General features: G+C 40.6%; 1 protein-coding gene across 1 annotated transcript; it reads right to left on the reverse strand.

Moving 5' to 3' along the window:
- Window positions 1–380: 380 nt before the first annotated feature.
- irx2a (iroquois homeobox 2a) lies at window positions 381–4,665 on the reverse strand. Its single transcript, XM_067238248.1, has 4 exons — window positions 4,258–4,665; window positions 2,812–3,214; window positions 1,737–2,468; window positions 381–1,068 (listed from the first exon to the last, which is right to left on the reverse strand). Exons 1-4 carry the CDS (start codon window positions 4,492–4,494, stop codon window positions 1,043–1,045), a joined length of 1,398 nt encoding a protein of 465 aa, XP_067094349.1. The 5' UTR covers window positions 4,495–4,665; the 3' UTR covers window positions 381–1,042.
- Between the last annotated feature and the right edge of the window lie 17,815 nt (window positions 4,666–22,480).

Below are 22,480 nucleotides of genomic sequence, written 5' to 3' on the forward strand. Positions count from 1 at the left end.
AAATGAAGAACAAAGAAAACGCGGTGCGATTAGCCACATCTCACACTCCATTGGCCCTGGCAGATGTGAAGATAGGGTTTTATGGATTGTTCAATATCGCCTATAATGAACCCCGACTGACCGTTCAGAGCTAAGCCAAAAGCTCGCGGGATCACCCCGCTGGGAACTTACAAGGCTTGCATCCTATGGCTGTATTAATCATAGTGAAAAAATAAATGAAGGCAAAACCAAGCTACATTATATCCATCAGTGTCGGTGAATAAAGCACAGAATAGCCGAGGTTATGTGTAAAAATGTCACAGTGTTTTCACCTTCATTCACATGTTTTGATCAAACAGTTCATTAGCAGGCTGGTAATAAAGGAATGAATGAGTCTCAGAGTTAGATATACGGAGGAAAACGGTTTAATTTGTTTTCCTTTGAATAATAGATAGCACTACCTCGCCAGTACACACTAGCGCGTTTTTAATTTACAATCAGAGATATAAATTAGTAAAGTACTCTTGTTAACAAGATTGTTTAACTTTCAAATGCGTTTCAAATAAAAATTGTCAATGCATTTACAAACAAGTTCAGTTTACATTGCAATACAACTTGCATAAATTATAGGCATTTGCCATCATTAAAAAAATAAATATCAAATGTATTCCACTTAAGTCCTCAAGTTAATATGTTCGGTCGCCTTATACGTCAGACATCTCTTTACAAATTACGGGTTTACAGAAGGCCAAATCATTTTCACACTTAAAGTATAGGCTACCATACCGTGGCGAAGAAACAAACTGAAAATCCTGAGAAATAACATGTCTTCCAAAATCACTTTAACTACATTGGACTGAACCAGCATATTCACATTTCATAAAAACGAAATTTAAATTATACAAATAATTCGTGTTTATGTTATCACACTGGTTATTTAGTCACTGAGGAATGAGACGTTCTAGTGCGCAGCAGCCTTCTTGTCAACGGTGGCACGAGTTGCGTTCCAGTTTAGAGAAAAGGTTAGGGGTGAACGGGGTGGAGAGGTGATGGCTTGCTTGCTTTATTCAAAGCAATTGTGACACCTACCTGTAGACCAAGGGAACATAACCTATTTAAGTCCATATAGTAAACCCCCGAAACAGAAAAAAGTTTGCTCCTACTTTTTCTTGTTCTCAGAACAGTGTCCTGCCGATAACATAGGCTACTGCACGTGCGCAACTTGCAGTCGAATGACCATCAGTCAATGGTTGAAGCAATGCAGATGCACACAACACCATTACTGGAAGCTAACTTACGTGATGTATCTTAATAAATGTTAGCTTAATATATGAGGCTGCGTTCCTACTGTGCACATGTCGGGGGGTCTTGTCAAAAATAGAATCCCTATTTAGTGCTATGGCAACATTTCTCTATATAGCTACTGCACTCTCATAACAGGCCAGATTGACTTCCAGTGTGCGTGTGTGTGTGTGTGTGTGCGTGTGTGCGTGTGTGTGTGTGCGCGCGCATGTACACGTTGCTGAATGATTACAATAAATGAGGCCTGTGCAACTATAGGCTAGGCTACTGTGTTTACACTGTGAAATACCCTGCACAAATAAATTAAGGTCAGAATATCGAATAGCCTACTTGATTTCGTGCATGGGGAACTGAAAAATGCTTAATCAGAAATGCATAAATGAAGTGAATTCTATTCGAAATGAATTGCACAAAAAAGGGAAATATTGTTTGCTGCATTCATGCATGTTACGTACCTTTCTTTGACTCTAAATTTGAGGGTCTGAATTGTTGATCAATCTGGTTTGAGATACTTTTAATGAAAGAGTCATTGCTCTGTTGTTTGTGCATGGAGCTTGCTTCAAGAACCGACTGAGTGAGTCCCTCATTCGCAGCTGCGGCGACTGCAGCAGCAGCCGCTCCAGACGAATTATACCGCAGAATCCCTTGGCCCTGCAACGGGCTGAAGTTGCCATAGTTTGTGTAATTACTATAAAAAGGAGATGTGTAATAAATAGGTCTTCCCAAGATGGAGGACGCAGGGTACACAGCGCCGGCTGGGGACGTCGTTGAAGTGGTGGAGTTCAGAAGGCCAGCGCTCGAGGGACAGTTTTGCCCCAGGTGCTGCTTGTGGTCCGAGGTGGCAATCTCTGCTAATGACCACAATTTGGGTTTAACGGTCTGACTCTGTGGAACTGAAGAAATTCTATTGTCAATGCATGATTTGTTGCTGTTTCGGGAGTCTTCCCGATGATGGTGATTCAGAATCGGAGCTTCCACTCCTGTCAAGGGTGATGATGTCACCGGCTTCGGTGACAGGCCTCGATGGCGTTCATCATTTTCTATATCGTGATCTTCATCCTCGCATTTGTCCTTCGTATCTGATCCAGACTCGCAAGCCACGTCTCCTATCCTGGAGTTCACCTTCTCTCCATCCGATTCCGCTGAACAAGAATGATCTGTGAGTGTATCAACGTGCAAACTGATACCTAAAAGAAAAACAAAACAAAGTGGCCAAGTTGGTAGTATGTACAAAACATTGACAAAAATGATAACACTTCGAATAAACGACGACAATATGGTGAAAACGATCATAAATCTAGGCCTTTTTATATTGGACCAACAATGTTCCTGTTAATCGTTTTGTTACATATCATTAGAGCCGATAGCCTACAGCCTTTGGGCCCATGCACATGCTGTTAAATATAGGCTATATGCCTCAATCGTCATGCCATCAATCATCTCGGAACAGGCTACCCGTTGATAAAATACATTTATTTATTAAATACAAGTATTTAACAAATCATTAACGTCGTCAGTATTTCAGTTTACCTTCGTCCTCGGCTGATATCTCGCTGTTGTCAAGGTTCTTTTCTGAACGTTCGTCTTTTCTCTCCCCGTCTCCATCATCCTCATCCTCATCCTCGCTCTTATTCCGCGGTGCCCAGGTCATCTTGTTCTCCTTCTTCAGTCTCCTCCTGGCGTTGGCGAACCAGGTAGAGACCTGCGTCAGGGTCATCTTGGTGATAATGGCCAGCATGATCTTCTCTCCTTTGGTGGGATAGGGGTTCTTCCTGTGCTCCTGTAGCCAGGCTTTCAGCGTGGCTGTAGCGTCTCTGGTTGCGTTCTTCCTGTATGCCGGGTCGTTAAGCTGGTACGGATATCCAGGACTTCCATAAGGGTGGTAACTTATTGCACCGGCCATGCCTGTAGTGTGGGCATCGTATGGAGAGCCCTAAAAAGTAAAATTGATTATTTAATTTTAATTAGTGTACATAATAGTAGGCTATTAATACATAATCATCACTAACGCTATTCTCACTGGTAGCCTAACTTACAGTCATTCCACCGTTAAAGTGGTATAAAGTAGCCTAAAATATAGGAAGGTTTAGCTACAACAAGATCATTATTGGATTGATTAATTGGATTGTATTATGTTAACTAACAGATAGACGATACATCGCGCTGTCACAATTGTTTTTTCATCGCGGATAACTTCCTGTTTAAGCTATATTTTGGGTAGCATGTTTTGTACAGAGACTTGTTAGCATAATGTGCACAGCACCATAACAAATCCAATTAGCAAATCAGTGGAAATACACCTTTAAAAAGCATTGAAGTGACACGTTAGCATTGTTACTCTTTTCTAAACTGCGCATTAAACTAATACACATTTTAATTAGGCTACGCATGGCAGGCGTTCAATAAAAATAAAACAAAATTAACATCACAGCCAATAACTTGGTTAATTAGGCCTATTTTCCTTAAATGTTCAAAAAAATCGGTAAGGCTTTTTTATGTGTAAAGCCCATATGACTAAAAAGTAGGCTTTCTTTTAACGTAGGCTTAGCAAGACGAAATGCGTGTGTTAAGCACGGCCTACCGGTTCTATTCGTTTTCGGTCAAATAATAGCCTAGTAATGATAATAATAATAATAATGAGAATAGGCTAAGAAGCGTAATTAATAGAAAATAACTAATATGTTTTACTCTTGAGATATCCGCAGTTGTAATGTGTTCACATAGACTAATATTTAGGCTATGAAAAACATTTTGCTCACCAACCACATAAAAAGTGGTCTTGACACCTTTTAATCTCCGGCAGGACAACATTGCCCTTTTAAATGGTAGAAAATCTAAAAACACTGAGGCTATCTATCGTTTTTTCTTTTTTGCACAATTAGGCCCACACAAACCGATTAACATTACTATTTGAATTGGTCTAGATTTATAAAATACGTTCTACGATTGTATCATATTCATTCTCAGCGTATTTACCATGTACGATGGGAACCCCGTGGTCGGATCTGTTGAGTATGGCAGTGGACTTGAGAAGCCACTGGCTGAAGCCGTAAAAGCAGCGGATCCAGCGTAGGGACTAAACGCTGAGCCGGACGAAGACCGTGCCAGCTCCTCGTTCCTGGGGGCGGCCAAAGCCGAAGCCCCATAAGCTGGACACGAATAGAGAGCCAAAGAGCCGGGGGGCTGGTAGAGGTAACCCTGAGGATACGACATTGGTGAGTGTGTGTATGTCGCCTATTCCAGAGGAAAAAAGCTCGAGAAATCAACTAAACAATCAGACGCGCAGAACAATCATGCAGCCACTAAGAGGAAGAAAAAGAATCAAATGGGAAAAAAACGACCCCAAAAGATCACTAAAGTGCCCACGTAGAGGCATGCGTCTTGATCCCCTAGCGTCCGATGTTTTTACTACCCAGAACTATGAAGTGAGGAGTTAGAGGAAGGCGCCAGTGGAGTTTCTGAGAGCGTTGGGAAACAGGAGCTGTCACTCTGTTGATCTGAATATTCCATCTCCGCCCCTCACCCTGTGGAATGGAACGCCGGAACAAAACCGACTCTAAGACAGTTGAGACAGGGAAGACGCAAAGACTGTTACCTGTACTAACACACTTCAGCGGAATTGTTTCTTAATTTTCCTCTTAAGAATTGAAATGGGTTTATTATTGTGGTGACGACATAATTTGCTAAAAGTCAACTGAACAACAACACTGCGTAAAACATAAAAAAACAGCGAACACAATGGTTATCTTCACTTTATATTTTCTTTCAAAATATCATAGGATACTTAAGATACCCACCTTCAGTAGGTAACGCTGTTTAATAACCTGTTAAAAATATGATGTTCAGCGCAAAAAACACACTGGAACCAGCGGTCCATAAGCTCGCTTTCTCCATGCAATGCGCGCAGACACCTGTGGGGGGCGTAACTGTTTACCCCCTATAACCCGTTTCCTTATCTGACTACCTTTCTGTTATTGGACTTCTGTCCAATCAAAAAATTAAATCTACAGCATTATAATAACAGTGGTTGTACAAATAGTATTTTACAGTTGTTTAAATTTGATTATCATATATTGAATGTTAAGAGTGTTTTACAGGTGTATCAAGGCTAAATGCATGGTTTATGACCAGTATGAATACATTGTTTAAACTACAAGTGAGACATTGACACACATTCAAGGATCTGTTTCATATGCATATTTCTACAATATTTTTTGCAGTTAACACAATCCACAAACACAAAACACATTGCATATACTATACTCATACTTATGATGCGAATAAATGTGAATGCAGAGCAATGATGATGATAATGTGAATGTAAGAAACAATAAAACATGCATACAAAAAATCAAACAATTCTACATTAAACTTTAGACTTTAAACTCTAGATTCTGTTATTTAATACATCATGTTATTGTTAATACAATAGGAAGGTGAATGCGTATTAAGTTAATTTCATAATAGGTTTGTTCACTTTAAATAAAACTGATCCATCTATCCTACCCTGTCTATTGTATGCCATCATACATTTATTGACCATTAGTAAACTGAGACATGGGCATAGACAGTGGTTCAGGTGAATGTAGGAACACGCTAAACTCAAGAGTGTTGAATAAAGAGACAGATCAAGACATAACCCATTGAAGGATATCAATACAATCATATAATATCTGCCTGACTCATTCAGTCAGATGGAGCCCTACCCTTTTTAGTACACAGTTAGATCTTTAGAGCGGAGAATGGATGAACATTCGGGACAGGCTGCTGTCTGGAACAAAGTTTGTCCACATTTGTCACCTATCATGGGGAAGGTCAAGGCAAGTGTATACGTTTCAATGGAGACCTATAGGGTTAGCTGGGGTAAACATTGTGAGGATCAGTGTTAGGTGGTCCTCAGAGGTGAGAGTGAGGTGGTCTGGGAGTACTGGGGCCTCCACAGCAGGGGGCACTGTCTCCTCTAGCTAGGAGTAGAAACACACACTCAAGCACACACAAACGTGCATACACAAACGCAGGCATGCATACACACACATACACACACACACACTCAGAGACACGCACACACGTATATACTCACACACACTCTCAAAGACACACACCCAGACACAGAAGGCCCGAGCTGGATCGTCTATTAACACATATGGTGTGCTCAACTCAGTAGCACATTCCAAGGTTCAGTTTCTCACATACACACATACACACACTCTTTCTCTCTCTACCTCTCATGATATAAGATATATAATATTTCAGTCTCAGCAACACTAAGTAAGAGAATGTGAATTGTCCAGCTAGAGAGGTTCTAGTTTATTTAAAAATAAAAATGGCTAAATTATTCTGTAACTGAACATGTACACTATGTATATGTTTGATCCAAAGTGATCAAAATAATTTATTTACAGTGTATCATGGAATTTCTCAAAATGAAAGTCGTAGTTTAGGGCATTCCTAAAAGCTTCTATCAATTTCAGGTTTCTATTTTGATGGATGTTTGTCCTGATGCCATGCTATTGCACTCTCTCCTTTTACTGTATGTATCAATGCCACACAATTAGGGAAATTTCCCAGTTGTATCAGCCTTTTGTAATTGATGGATTTTTACTGACGCATTTCTAATAAAACAATTCAATAAAGCTGATTAGTTAAAAGGTGAAAAGGGTCCTAAAGCGCTCTCCACTCAGCCAAACAGATTCATGAAGATTGTCATGTAGCCTGATTGAACGAAATGATTCTAGATTTTTTTAACAAACTTGTTTACTTTGGGATGATAATGTACTCTTGGCATAACATCAGGTGTTGTGGTGGTGTGTGAGTGTGTATGTTTGCTTGTGTGTGTGTTCAGTGGCTAGCAGGGGGTCCATGACCAACATTGCTATAGCAGCAGAGGCTTGGCCTATATATGCAGTCCTACTGAGCAGTGTTAAAATCAATATGGACTGGGCTTGGACGATCAGACCTAGAGACTGTGTATTGTTCAGCTCAGGCCAGTGACAGCCTCGAAGTGATCTTGACTGATCAGGGCTGCACGTTGAATTTGTCTGTGTGAAAAACTGGTTTTGTCCGCCTGCTTCTCTTTATCCCCGATATACCTCAGTGCTAAATCTTGAGACAATGTTCTTATTGATCAACTGGCTGGGAGCAACAATGCTAGCTGGCCTCTACACGATATGGATTGATAAAACAGTAGTCTCATGCTTCAAAGCTTAAGGACCTGCAGCTCCTCAATAGCCTCCATGGATTGTGGAGGAAACGTGTGAATAGCAAATTGAGATGTATGTTCAGACTGTTTTGTGTGTGTCTTTAATCAACATGCCTGTGTAAGAATCCCCCCAAAGCTCCTGTAAGATGTCCAAACTGCCCTGTGTTTTTTACACTGCACTGGCTGTGAAGGGGCAAAATCTTTTCTATGAACTCACCTGCTCTGATTGTGCAGAATCCCAAAATGTATGAGGAATGAGGGCCCGCAGAGAATATGACACACACAGAATGTAAGAGATGGAAAAACAGAGAGAATTTGTTTCAAACAGAATGTGAAGGTAGTATTGTTTCACAGCTACATATTTCACAATAATACAACAGAGCATCTCAAACACATATACAAACAGTCAATGCAGTAAAATAATCAAAACGACAAAAACAATGCCACTTTGATAGTGTCAGCCATTTAACTGTCATATTTACACATCTTGTTATGGAGCTGAATAGGGTTTGTGGCCATTCTTCACTGGTTTGTTGGGGAAATGTCTTTGGTCTTTTACAATGGGGCCTGCGGGATGAGGGTGGCAACCAGCGACTGGTGACAACTGTCGTCTCACTGGCTGGCATCTGTAGCCTGTGCCAGGCCCCTAATCAGCTCCGTCCATGTGCTTGGCAGCAGAGGGGGTTTCAAATTATTCCCTTGCCCCAAGTAAAAAACCCTAAGCCCTATCACTTTGTAAACGTGTACCTTACGGCTAGTCAAGCAGGGGTCTCTGATGTAGAGTGGAACAGCGAGATGGGTGCTCACACACACGCCGTGTTGCCACAGTCGACAGAATCACAAAGCTACTCTCAGGTTCAATTTGTTTAACATGCTACAAAAGGACATGGATGTTCGGTAAACAGTTTTAGGGAAAAGAGAGAAGTAAGACCGATGGGCTTGGAGCATAAACTCTTTCTCAAAACAGTCGAGCGAGGGAATAACGCTATGGTGTTACACCAGCCTTTGTCTTGTCGTGTTTACTATGGCTTCTTATGCTAGGGAGATTTAAAGCTTGAAATAAAATATTTGCTATTTCACAAGAGAGTTACAATGTCTCAGAACTACAATAAAATAACAAAATGCTCTCTCTCTCCAAGTCTCTGTATCTAATTACAGTAATATGGAAAAAGATACACTATGAAAGAGTTTAGATGTAGTGTACATGTACAAAAACAAAGTAGTATTGAAACACACAAGCGTTTGTCCCCTATGATAATTTTTTCGCAGACGATCCTATGGGAACACACACCTAATCTTAGCTGTGCTGTATTAATCCAGTGGTCCATTCATCTGTGCTTCGGAAGTGCCAGTACAAAGAGGCGGTGTGTGAGGAGAGAAGAACCCCCCCACAAATTATAGGAATCATGTGCAGCATGGGTTAGAAACGCACAGACATCCAGACGGTTTGATTGACGAACCAAATGAGTCACCTCAAATCAAAGGGAAATAAAAGGAGGCACAAAGAGGGACAATTAGAAATGGCTACCCCTTTCAGGTGGCTCTATAACCAAGGGTCGGCCAGATAGGGTTCTCTAGAAAGAGTCTGCTGACAGTTAGTGTCAGTGGGCTTTGTAAGCATTGTGCCAGGCCTTATAGGGTTACCACGGGCTAATCCAGCCTGACCTTGGCCAGGCCCTGAATGAGGATGCTTTGTACAGTTTGGACAACTGAACAGTATGATGGTACTGACATGTAATGTCTGTGTGAGGACTCGCAGCCGGTTCTTTTGTTGTGTTATCAGGTTGCATGTCTGGGACGGCAAATAAACAACGTTTGAGGCGGAAGAAAGGTGACATTTAGAGTGGCTATGGACAAGCTAAGTTTGTATCTCAGAGTTCAGAAGGTCACAGCTTGTGCGGGAGTGTTTAAATACGTAACATCAAACAAATCCTATCGTGATGAGATTTGATGTTGTCGCCAAAGACTAGATGCGATAGAAATGTCACTGTTCAGAAAAACATGCTCTCACAAACAGTGTCACAAGCAAAAAGCAAAACCTTGATGCTGGCTCTACACTCTGCCAGTCCAATATGTTAACAAATATTTTGATGTGAAAAGGTACCACTGGATGAAAAAGCCAACAAATTAGGGACACACTCTTTTTAATGTCAAGATTGAAAAATATGTGTCTTTCAGATGGAAAACCTACACTCTTTTGACAATAATGTGAGATAGAAGTTACAGAATTATGTTTGTTGTCAGGCTTGTATAGTACTTCATGTTTCTATCTTGCCCCAATGAAGAATGGTTTGTTGTGGGCAGAGGAATCTATGAGGAAACCTGGTCTGGAAAGTACTGAGCGACGGCAGTCAGCGTGACCAGGATATCACAATTGTCTGGAAAAACACTGGGGCTGGAAATCACCCTCACCTGCAGGCGAGAGCCTGAGAGGCAGACCCACTGCCAAAGAAAACTGTAAATTGAATGGAATTCACATCCCCTGAAGCTGGGAGTAATCCAAAACAGGCGGACTGTATGATTACCCAGGACATCAGGTGACATGCCAGCCAAGCTCTGTACCCAGCCACAAGATGTGTCAGACACTCGCTCTAATCAAGGTGGAGTTTAGTACAGAGCTCTAATACATTGGCAGGACAATATAGACATTGTCGTTTTCGGTCAGAAATTTGGCAGAACTGACTAAGGCCTCCCCCCCCCAGAGATTTCTGCTGGGCCCATGCTGATGACATGCACAGAGAACATACCTACGCACACGCCCTTAAGAATACCCAACAGGATACATGACCACACACTGCAAATAGCTGTGTTTATTTATTCAAAAAAGCAGAATGCTAACAATTGTGTACATTTAAGTGATCTGATATTCTAAGGTAGAAGAGGGCTGATCAAGGAAAATAACGTTTGTATATTTCCATCAGGCTGTGTCCCTCAATGGTCTATATGGTATATTTTCCAGTGCCACTCAGGTTAACACAAGCCTGCATGTGGTGTTCTGTGCTCTGTTTGTGGTAAACATTGTTCCGCTGTGACTGAGGCTAAACGTTGCATGTCAGCAAAGAGTAATTACACCGTCCCGATGTTGTATCTATCGTGTTAATCTGGGTTACGGTTTATCCACTAGTTTGTTTAATACCATGCTTTATTGTTCTGTATTGAGCTCGATAGCAACCTGTAAATTATATGTTCAACATTTGCCCCCTCCGGCATTGCAGTTCAGCCACTAGAAATGTTGAGAGAAAAAAAAAAACTAACTGCCATTGATCTGTAATCAAAGTTTGGATAGGGGACATTTACATGTTGAGAAGCCATTACTGAAACTAGCTGCAAGGCATCTGTAGAGTTTAAGTCATTTAGCATGGGTTCACTGAGATATTGACTTCAGAAGGTAGCATTGCTCTTGGAAAATCACTAGACTGTTATAAAATATTGTGTACAGACTGCCACTAATTAGAAATGGGTGTGCATGTGTGCTGCATACAATTAAGCCTAGCTAATTATCTAGGGAGAATAAGAGTTTTCTGCAGCAAGCCTTGATACAAGGCACAGAAATCAGATAGGATAGAGCAAATGGATCCTGAAATTAGGAAGGCAACTTATTGGCCGCTGGTCAAGTTTCAACCATCCAGGGAGTAGAGTGCCTATGCAATGTGTTGCAGCTTCTGTTAAAATTCAATGATTAAATGAGCAAATACTTCCCAGATTTGTAGCGAGAAGAAGGGCTGTCAGTTTATTTATTCATAGCGTGAACATGAATAATTTAATGGTCAGCAGTTTTTATCAAGTGGGGATCGGAGAGGGGGGGTGTTGTATTGTCTATGGCAGGCAAAAAGGTTTGTGATTTGGCAATATTGCATTGTATTGGGAGGTGTGTGTGTCAAAACCTTCTTGTCGGTTTCAGACAGTTTATTAGCTTGAGCAAGATTGAGGGGCAGATACACAATAAATTAATGGAAGGTGTATTTTTATAAGTGTGCAAGTCCTCCATGGGAGAATAAAAAAATAAAAAATTACGAACACGTCATTCCTTTACTGAAAGAGAGAGAGAAACAGATATAGCGACATATAGACAGAGAAAAAGAGAGACAGCTAGAAAGATTAACGGAGAGAGAGAGGGAGAGAAACTAAGACACAGGGTAAATCAAAGGTCTACCTGGCCCCTGTAACTGTAGCCTTTCTCCAGTCTGCCATGACAGAGTCTTCAGCAGCTTGAAGGTCAGATGAGTTCTCAAGTCTGTTATCTTTGTGGTATTTGATGGAGAGGACCTGATAAGAGAGGAATGAGCAGATATGGGGGGGAAGCTGGGATCGAGAACGAGAGCTCATCTAATTATCTTACTATATTTTGTTGGTATAGACATTTTTGTTTTTGTTTTGACATATAGACCTTGAGATCATTTTTCTTTTCCTGCATCATGCCCACTATGCTGTAGTGTCCCATTGTGGGTGCTCTGTAATTTAACCCAATGCTATTATATATTTATGCATTGTTCAGATGGTAAATGCTCTGGTTATTGTTTACAATTCAGCACTAGAGCTAGGCCAAAGTCTGCATCTTTGAAAGAAAAAGGAAATACACAATGTAAATGTATTTGTGTTGTTTATTTGTTATGGTTTCTTGTGATTGGTCCCATATCTAACTTTAATTCCAGCAATCTCTGTGTCTGTGTGTGCATCTGTGGCTGGATTATCTTGCAAACCGGGCACTGTATGAAGCTGAAATATGGCACATGTATGTCTCTGGCCCCAAGGACAAGCAGTGTTGATTGTATGTGAAAGCATGTGATTGTATGTATTAATATAAATATCTAAACTTGTCAAATAAATCTAAGTATGTAAATGGGTTTGCCTCCTAAATATAGTAGTGGCTAACTACTGCTAACAAGGTTATAGAGGAGGAATTTGTTCTTCAATTAGAAATAGAGAAATGTGCAAGAGAAAGCACAATCTGTCTAACAAGAAGAACTAGCCTACCAGTTATGGTGAACTAAATAGCCTACCATGGGCGCTGCATTATTAACCTAACTGCTATTTGATTAGAAATAGGGAAATGTAAAATAAAGCACTGTATGTTAAACTAGACGAATCAGCAACCAGCCACAGTATGAAGTATATATCACAGGCACTTCACTAGTCAGAAAAGGAGAGGGCTCTCTGATGGACCCTGCATCTACAGCGGAGTAATGGTTTGACATTGGCTACCTTTGAAAGAAACCCCCTGGAGCTCAGTAGTCTTTCCATAAGTGCTTGTTGCCAGCATCATAGATGAGCAGTGACTGGTGCCCAACTGGCAGACTTTGCTTGTAGACGGCCTAGGATTGGAAACAATCCTCTTACAACCCAACCAAGGCCTGTATGTTTTATCATCATCAGCAGCAGTGACTAAGACTGTTTTACTTCTGTTGAGGGCTAGATTCAATGAGCATGTAGAACATACTTGAAATAATCTTTATCACTCACGAGCCATTCAGCATCTCAGGTTTGGATACAGAACTAAGCTTCTAGTGCCCAATATGATTAATATGCACACAGATACTGTGAACAATTGCAGTTCCTTCTAAGATTGTAAAAACAATTCTTGCAAGAGAGCAGTAACACTAGTAACACTTCACATGAATCTTTTGATTTGGGGCATAATTCTTCTTTGTTCCTATGACTGTATGTGATACAAAAGGTTCTGTCACCATCATTTGTTTATCCTGTGTTAGAAAAGCGGTAATGCAGCTACTGTTTAATGTTCGTTTACCGTTTTCCTGTCACTCCTACACTGGAGGGAGTCCCTCTCTGTCAATACAATGACCGCTAGAAAGTGCCTTGGACAGTTTGATAGACCTATAGGTGTACCTTTTTCCCATCAAAGGACGATTATGTGACTGGCCCGGAGTTACCGACAATAAAAGAAAGGTCTCTTTTTTATTACATCTCAGAAACGGGAACAATTATGGGTTTGCCTCAGAGCTATTTATTCCAGCTCTGATATATGATTTGCACAGGACAAATCAATAACATGTTAGATGGTCTTAACCGAGAAGTACTGAGATTTCCGTCTGTCATACGCCAGCTCTGTGATATTTGTCTGTCACTGATGACATGCTATCTCTCGCAGGGCATTGGGCCTAAACATAGATATTGATCCAGTCAACCCTGATGGCTTTAATGTTATTGAGGATTCTCCTGCCACTGGGACGGAATGCTCCCGATCAGCTTCCTGTGGGAAGACGAAGTACAAGATCTGTCAGTTTTCATTGTGAGCTGATGTCAGTGTTGAAATGACCATTTTAACAAGGTGACGTCTTCTTTGGATGTTTTTTTCATTCAGTTTGATTAAGTTTGATTCAGATGTACATTGATGTGAACATTTGTTTTGGATGGTAAGTTATGGACTTTTTCCACATGGTACATTGACTGAAGGACCAATACTTCAGATATGCTCAAATACAAAACATGTTGGTTATTTAATCTCTGGCTGTGGTGTACTTTACATTGGATGTAAGGGGTTTTTGAATGTAAAGTTGTTGGGCTTTTTATTTATATTTATTTATTACAATTTGCATACATTCCAGATCTAAAGTCTGCCTGCATCCCACATGGAAATATGCTAGTCTCTTATAGATGTAGCAATCAAAACCAAGCCACTGAGACACTGCCATCCGAGGTGTAGCAGCCAAGATTGACAGAAACAGACGGCTAACCGCAAATATCCCACCGCATTCTGCTGGGCCGAAAAGAAATCTTGAGTTATTTTTTTGACCGAGAGTACTAGCTTGACTCTCAGGAGACAGATGTATTTAAGAGACTGAAGGCGACAGGCAGGTTTTCTCCGGGGTGTGAAACCACAGTTAGCCTATCTGAGCTACACCCCCCCCCCCCCCCCCCCCCCTCTGGACGGGTTAACCTCCTTTAATATGAGACCCAGGCAATCAAATTCAGGATGTGAACACAAGCAACCTTTATCAGAAAGCAGGCAGCTGGGCTCTCCTTCCAGAGGTACTGTACTGCTTGTATTTACAAGGGAACAGCGCAGCGAAAAGTCCAACTAAGTAGTTAATCCTATAGTTTGGCGGAAGTTGGAAGGGAAAATAAAGAGGATGTAATGAAGCCGGACAGGTTTCAGGAGCAAACTCCCTTTCGTCTTTGGAACCAAAGCCGTTGATTGCATTAAAACAGTTGGCTTGCAAACAATAAACTTGATTCAGGGAAATAAAAACTACAAAAATCTGTTTATGTGTGTGTGTTTGTTTGTGTTTGTATGTTGTGTGTTTAAGGCCTCTGGCAAAGCTTCTTTAGATAGGGTAGTTGTTTGTTCTATTCCCTCATGTGAGTTAGAGAGGCACTCGAAAGCATTCTGGACCAGACGTAGAGTATTTGTTTGTTAATTCATTATCAGGGTAATCTTACAACATGAATATGAAAAGAATCAAACTCAGTTTCAATGGAGGTGGAACAATGAGGAAAATTCTGGGAAACAGGAATGGCAATCCCAGCTAAAACACTAATGATGCTGTAGACCTGTCTGAGAGTATGTTGTGTCTGTGTAGTCTGTGGACCTATGAGTAGGTCCTCTTGGTCTGCTGGTAAATGATAGTGTTTTTGTTCAAGATTCTAGTCAATTCTCAATTGTATGCGAAAAGACGAAACCCATTTGATTTCAAGTTTGGTCTCTACTGTACATGATCCTAACCAAAATGTCATTGCTTTAAACTACACAATGCAATTGTTTGCGTCTGACCTTCAACACAACTCATCCTAAACCCGAAACACTAACCCTAACCTTAACCCCCAGCCTATAATAATACCTATATCAACTGTCGTTCCATAAAGCATTAGTTGTTTGAACCCGTATGGTAGGGTGGGTAACATTTTTCAATGATTATTGAACTACTGATACAATTAGTTATTTGTTTCAACCTGAGACTCATTGGCCTTGGCCTTTCTAGACATAATTTTCATTGAGTGGACCTGGGGGGGATAAAAGTATGTGTGTAGGTGAACAAAAATATCAAGGGTTGATGTGTACCTTCAGTTTTTCTACATTTCTGCTGTTTCAATATAGTACCAAGAACCTCTTTGTCTCCCTGCCTGACTGAATGTCCCCTGCTTTTTTTACACTCTTTACCTTTGTAGTGTGTGAAACTACATAATGACTAATGAGAATCTGCCAATGTATAATACATTATTTCGATACAGTATTTCGATACAGGATTCCAATAAAACATGCAGTTGCCACCCAAAATATTTGATACTCAGCACTATTCCTAACGTTGCAGAATTCTCCCCCATAAAATAAATGGCTTCGTTTGAGTTACACAGAGCAGTACAATGTCATCAGATGTCAGTTTGAGGATTGCTAAGTAAGGCCACTGACACACTGAGTGCAGCCAGACAGAAACAGACAGTGACAGTGATAGAATTTACTTGATCGTATCAGCAAAACAGCCATCATGGCTGTGGAAGATTGGGAGGCCATCAGACCATCTCCAGGCGCTGATCAGTGTAGATGCCTGACATCAGGCAATGATGTTAACGCCAGCCCTGAAAGGGGGCTATGAACCATGATCAGAGATATCAACCCAGAAATAGAAATCCATTTCTTTGCCGGAGGGGGGGGGGTGGGTGAATACCGTCCCCCTTGCCCCCCGGTCTGGCGCCCTCAGCTCTTCCCTGTTGTTCCGAAGGTTAGCGGATTAGAGACGTGTTTTCAGGCAGCACTGCTGTCGTGGCATGGCTTTACCCTGACCACCCTGTTCTACGCCAGACAGGGGGGTTGCAGAGATTAACAGAAAATTCCCAAAGATGGTGGCCCAAGCACTTTTTCACCCTTTTCTTTAAAAGCTAAATAAAAAATGAGAACAAACCAGTGGTGTTTGTAAGCCTCTGTTTCCTCGTGTCTTGGCTGAAACATGCTGACCCTGTACATGGCATTTTCCAAAAAGCAAACATATATATATAATAATATATTTATATTGCTGGATTAATGCTTACAAACTTATGGAGACGCCTGTAGCCAGGCAAGCTATGATGAATTATTGATCGTCGAGACAGCTTCATCAAAGTGTTGTGCTGTTCACGTACCTGGCATTTCCTAACGCTGAATTTACCAAGAAGTGACACTAATGTGTTCATGTCCTCCAAACTTGTTTACAAATCGGGGCGAGTCAGGCCTTTGGCTTGAAAAGTCTGGTGTCCAGGTACTGATGTGCCTGGCCTGAAAGCATTGATGAGTGCAGAGTAGGAGGAGGTGGGGGAGGTGGGGGAGGAGGAGGTGGCGGAAGTGGCGAGGAGAATGTGCAGACTTTAAAAAATGTATGAAGAACACTGCTTTTCTTTCTCGACAGAGAAACAGAGAGCAAACGGCTGCCTGGGACGCCGGGGGAAAACACAGTTCAAATAGTGTGAGAGCGAAGGAGAGGATCAGAGAAAAAGCTGTTTGCAGTTTGGGCCTACAAGGCAATTCCTCCCCATATCCCAGGTGAGGGAGCTCAAAAAGAAATGAACCTTAGGTACCAATTTTCTGAGTTTTGTTCAATAGACTGCATGGAGCCTGGAGACCTAGCTCTGGATGGAGGGAGCCTAGCCAGTAAACAAAATTACTTAAGGATGGGTAAATATGCTCTCTGTCCTCACCCATGCTTGAAGGAGACAAGCGCTTTGTCTTTGCTTGGTCCAACTTGAATTCCATGTGAATGCTCGTGGATCTCAAGCTCCTCACTGGTCAGGATCTTGTCTAGTGTGACATACAGAAAAAAGTTGTTCTTCAAAAGTTAGTTTCATGGTTAGTTTTGTTTAGAAGATGATAAAACATGATAAAACCAAAAGATCAATTTGAAAGTATTTGTTGAAATGATGATGTAATATCTAAATCATCACGTAGTATTACTTTAAAACAATTTAGTAGATGTCTGCATATAATAGCTGTTATGTCTATGATGTTGATGCACCGTGTAATATTGTAGGTGAGAGGTTATTCTTGGATTGTCTCTTGCATTGTCTCTTGTAAAACATCAACAGTTACTTGACTCACTTCCTTGTCACTGCAAGTGTTGGACCTACAGCATATATCACACTTCTGATCCTTGATTTTCTGCTATACATGTTTACGGACTTTTTGTGTATCCCTTTGGATTAAACAGTCTATAAAATGAATAAAGTGTTAATAAAAAATGGCATGAACTATCTAATGAACAGTCCAGTATAGGTTCTGCAGGGTTGAACAATTGGGATGAACACTGTCTGGGAGATAACACAAAGCATTATTTCAAATGCAGCCAACTGTAGTTTACTGTTATGTCTGTGATAAAACTGTGACATACATCCTAGGACACCTCTCTCCCATTTAACAATATGCTCTGGAGCTCTTCAGAGAGAAATGGATTCCTCCGTGTCAGCACCCACCTCTCAGCCTCCTTACTCACTTCCGTCTTCCAGAACAATCTATTAATTCAGTCAGATTATAATCAGCAGTAAGTCTATAATTCTTAAAGCCATGCCATTACGCGGTGCCGTGACAGGTTATATATTCAAACAAATATTTATTGGTATTGATGCCAGTGGTCTCTCTTTTACAGACGTCAGACAGGCGAGAGCGCGCCAAATGGTCTGAGTTCACTGATTTATTCATTTAAAGCAATATATATGAACAGTATATATACTGTAGTCAGTCATTGGTGGTCATTTTCAGTCATTGTTGAAATATACGATACATTCTGCTGTTAACATTTCCTCATCTGTTTTATGTACAATGATCTGCTCGATCAATCAAACACAGACTAAAGGCCGATGTTGTATACTTTAGGTTTATATCGCACATATTGAAATATATTCTGTGCCAGCCAATCATGAGTTAAGGCACATTTGTAGGATTGACTATGAACGGGAAGAAAAATAAATAAATAGAAAAGTATATGCCTGTGAGATTTGGATTGTAAGAATTCCAAGTGTTGTGAACAGATGGCAAAGCAAGCATGTATCAAATATATTTTTTATTTTTTCTTTGATTCTGCGGTGGTAATATTACATGCAAATGGTCTTGTGACTAAAAGAAGGGAAGGTACCTCAACACAGAACATCATGGCAGGACATCTTTTACTTTCTTGTGAGAATGTGCATTTGAGGTCTCCATCACCTGTTTGTTTTGACTGCATTCATTCCAATGGAACTGCCGAAACTGCAGTGAGAGAGAAAAAACTACTAACAACAATCTTTCAAATGTTGGAAAGCCTGAAAAATAGCCATCATTGTTTACTGAAAACCCCATTTCAGCTTTTGAGCAGAACTCGCGTCTGATTTGTTTGGTCTAATTGCAATAGCATGTCTCTGAAGAGCTCTCCCTCTAGTGTTTGCAGCTACAAAATTAATTCTCATCTGCTGTAATGTCAGAAAGGAAGAGCGTCCTGACCCTCGTTTGAACTCATCAGTTGAAATGAAGTTGTTCAGTGAGGTGGAGAAGACAAAGCATATAGTTCACATGGATTAATCAGCTCCACTATGGCCCATGCACCAGGCCAGGGAGAGCTACTGCTCTCACTGACCCTGGGAGATGTTCTATTATGTACAATGGGAGACATCATCATCCCTGACATATACTACACTAAATTATAATCTTGTATTATACTTTCCACATAACGTGTGTTCCTTCATGTGTGAGCCTTCAAGAGTTTTTTATAAACAGAGCAGTTCGGTGCTCCATCAAATCTTTTAGTTGTTTTACCGGCCTGCCCGGTGTGCGTTTTTTACAATGTAATTACATACAGAGCATGTTATGATTTCGGTATGATTTCTATGCTGACGACCCGGCCATATGCATCCCAGCTGTTGCCAAAAAGCAGTCATGCAAAGATACTGAATGATTTCTGTGGTGCTGTTCTCCAGATGTCCTTGAAAAACAGTCCTGAGACAGACGAGGGGAAGATGAGAGGATTTTGGAAGGCTCCTTATCTCACTCTTTGGGTTGATTTAACCGTAAATGACTCAACTGTTAAAATCTTGTTGAGCAATGTTGTCGCACTTTTACTGATAGCTTACTACATTTTCACTGTGTTAAGAACACATTTAAGTTAGGAGACAAAATAATAAAGATAAACATGATCTGAAATAACAATGGTAAATATTCCAATAAAATTAGCTGAATAATTGACAATTTACAGTTTTGTTTAAGATGTTTTGTTTAAGATTTTCTTCACTTTCTCGATGTAATCATGCAACCAAAGTCCCCAACTTAGTTTTATATTATTATGTCTTTAATACTGGTCCAACCCTAAATCACAGAAGGCTGGATGGTTTTTGGCACTCTGTGAAGGTACGCTAATGCCATAGACCATACATTATGATGCAGTAAACGCATGGTATGGCAAAGATTTCTTGGGTTTTGAAACTAAAAGCTTTGCTTTTGTATAAAGTTTGATAGGCAAAAGAGAATGCAATATGATCTCATTATTTTCTGGCTTCACACAACCTTGACCAGATGATTTACCAACCGCCTTCAAAACACAGAAGAGAAAAGGTTCTTGAGTCATTGTATGCCAGCACATTAGAGTTTGCAAGGCTAATGTTTTTGGAAAACCAGAGTAGGAAAAGCAGAATGCTCCAAAAGCACTGCGAGACTGGATTTGGTTGAAAAGAATGTACACGCTCTGAAGAAGTGTTCCCAATGATATTTCCAACTGGAAATTTTTAATCTCACAGCTGAAAACTTTGAATACAAAAGCGTTCACTTTCCCTGCGTGCATTCAGAATGTGCCTACTATACATTTAGAATGTGGAGTACCCCCACCTCTCCACTGTCTTTAGTTCACAACAAAGTCAGCTTTGATTGAATACATTTTGAATTTGCTTTTACAGTTTTAAAGTTAATTGTCAAAATAGAGTTTGCAGGCATAAATACGTAAAACAAACTGAATTGGTTTGGTCATGGCTGTAGCCACAACATTTTTGACATTTACGAAGGCTTTTTTTGGAGCCTCATTCATTTTGGCTCAATGTCTGGTGTACACTAACCCATAGAAGCTCCACACAGTAGAAGCCTAGCGTAGACATGTACTCCAGACCAAACGCTGCTTGGGATGAGGTTTTTCAGACCAGTGTTTCGTGAAACTGTGGTATGTAGGGCACTTAATGTCTCCTTCGTGTGGTGCCAAATCTTTTCCAATGTTTGTCATACACACCATTGTTGAAGTACTTACAAAGATTGAAGATTATCTCCCCCTCAGTGGGCCTGACAATGTTTGCTGCTCTGCCACATGTATAATTAATCAGGGAAATAAATTGTCAAGAGTTAAAGAACACAATGCATTTTGTTCTGGGAAACACATTGCTTTTTTGCCTCCAAATAATTTATAGTTCCTTTCCCTTGAGAGACCAGTACTCTGACCCTCTACAACTTCTAATTGGCTGTTGCTACAGGATAAAGCTTAACGGTTCCCCAACCCAAATAAACACACTAGCCTAGCTTGGAGGCTACTCTTTGACTTTTGGTCATTATAGTTAGAGGACGTATCTACAATGGCTGCAATTATGTTTAAAAAAATTGAGGTATGGCATAGAATTTCTTCAACATAGGATAGTGGTACTCTGTGTTACAAAGGGATTGCCCTGAGGAGATTAGAAATATTTGTTCTGTTGAAAGTGAGGAAAATCTCATAAATATACTCCACCCACACCCATTGATGAACACATAACTTTTAATAGAATTATCTGTGCAGTTCTAAACCTATTGTTTGATATAATAACTCATCAGTCATGCTCTCATTATGCTGTTCCGCTCTCAAGCAGGGGGGCACATAGGGCACTTCTCAGTGTGTTTGAAAGACAGTATTTAATTACTTAAACAATTGTATGTGATATGTTATTAGGAGAGGGGTGGCATACACAGGGTGTTTGTAATTCCCTATTTGATAGTAAGGCTTACAGCAATTAAGATGTTTAATTTAAGGATTTGAGCAATAAGCATTCAGATGAGTAGGAAACATGGGAGGCTGAAGTTTGGGTGAATATGACTGCATTTGAATGCTGATGATCCTCCTCTTGAAGTCTCCGCAGGATTGGGGATGTGAGGAGTTGATCGTTGCGTCGCACTGATAAGCAAAACTGTTTCCAGACCGTAAAGAATTCTGTGGTGTGTGAGAAGGATAAACTATAATCTGCAGCCACACACTGAACTTGACTGCTAATATTTGCATTGGAAATCAGGTAGAAGTTATGCTAAGCTCTCCATTATATCCTCGTGTGTGTGTGTGAAAGGTCTTTCCCTCTCATTTGAATATGGCCCCTCATGCATTAAGAAATAATACACAGTTTGAGAGGAGGCCGGGGACACTTATGAGAATGCATTTTTGAAATTATCCTTTTTTGTGAAGTTCACTTGGAGAGAGGGGTAAAGGGGTGGGGGTTGAGGTTGAGGTTGGGGATTGTGGATTGGGTGGGGGGGGGGGGGGGGAGTAAAGGGTTATATGACCCCTGTTTGTGCAGTATACAGTGACCCCATACAGTGCATAGCTATTTAGGAAATTAAGGGAAATAGCAGCTACACTGCTTAAATGCTTAATGTAGTCACACAATTTAGGTTTAATTTGTCCTCTGACCACCCTTCATAAAATCTCAGAACGTCATTATTTTCTGGATAGGCAACTCAAAGATATCACGAGAGACAGCCTAATTATGCTTCCTGGAAAAGCCTCAGAGATGGGTTTTGTGGCAAATATTTATTACTTTATTTTTATTTATGAATTTCTCTTTTCCCTGTCTTGATGTTGCCCTGAACCTTTTTATCCTCAATTAAACCATTAACTTTGTTCTCAGACCCACCACATAAAATAGGTTCATTTGATCAGCCTTGTGTTGTGTGGATTTGATAAGATTAGCAATCAAAAGCTTTAGCTTGTTCAAACCAGTATTATTGTGCTCTTATTAAAATCGGTGAGATACAGGGACTGTTCACATCCGTAATCATATCAACACCGTCACACAGACCTATTTAAATGAGGAGCCACACAAGGAGCAAAGAAA

The sequence above is a fragment of the Osmerus mordax genome, chromosome 6, assembly GCF_038355195.1.
Source record: "Osmerus mordax isolate fOsmMor3 chromosome 6, fOsmMor3.pri, whole genome shotgun sequence".
NCBI lineage: Eukaryota > Metazoa > Chordata > Actinopteri > Osmeriformes > Osmeridae > Osmerus > Osmerus mordax.

Excerpts from the sequence above, each read along its gene's own strand:
- irx2a (XM_067238248.1), bottom strand. The coding sequence starts at position 4,494 with ATGTCGTATCCTCAGGGTTACCTCTACCAGCCCCCCGGCTCTTTGGCT. Across the intron at positions 3,215-4,257 it reads CGGGGTTCCCATCGTACATG|GGCTCTCCATACGATGCCCA; the intron begins GTAAATACGCTG and ends TTTACTTTTTAG. Across the intron at positions 2,469-2,811 it reads GATATCAGCCGAGGACGAAG|GTATCAGTTTGCACGTTGAT; the intron begins GTAAACTGAAAT and ends TTTTTCTTTTAG.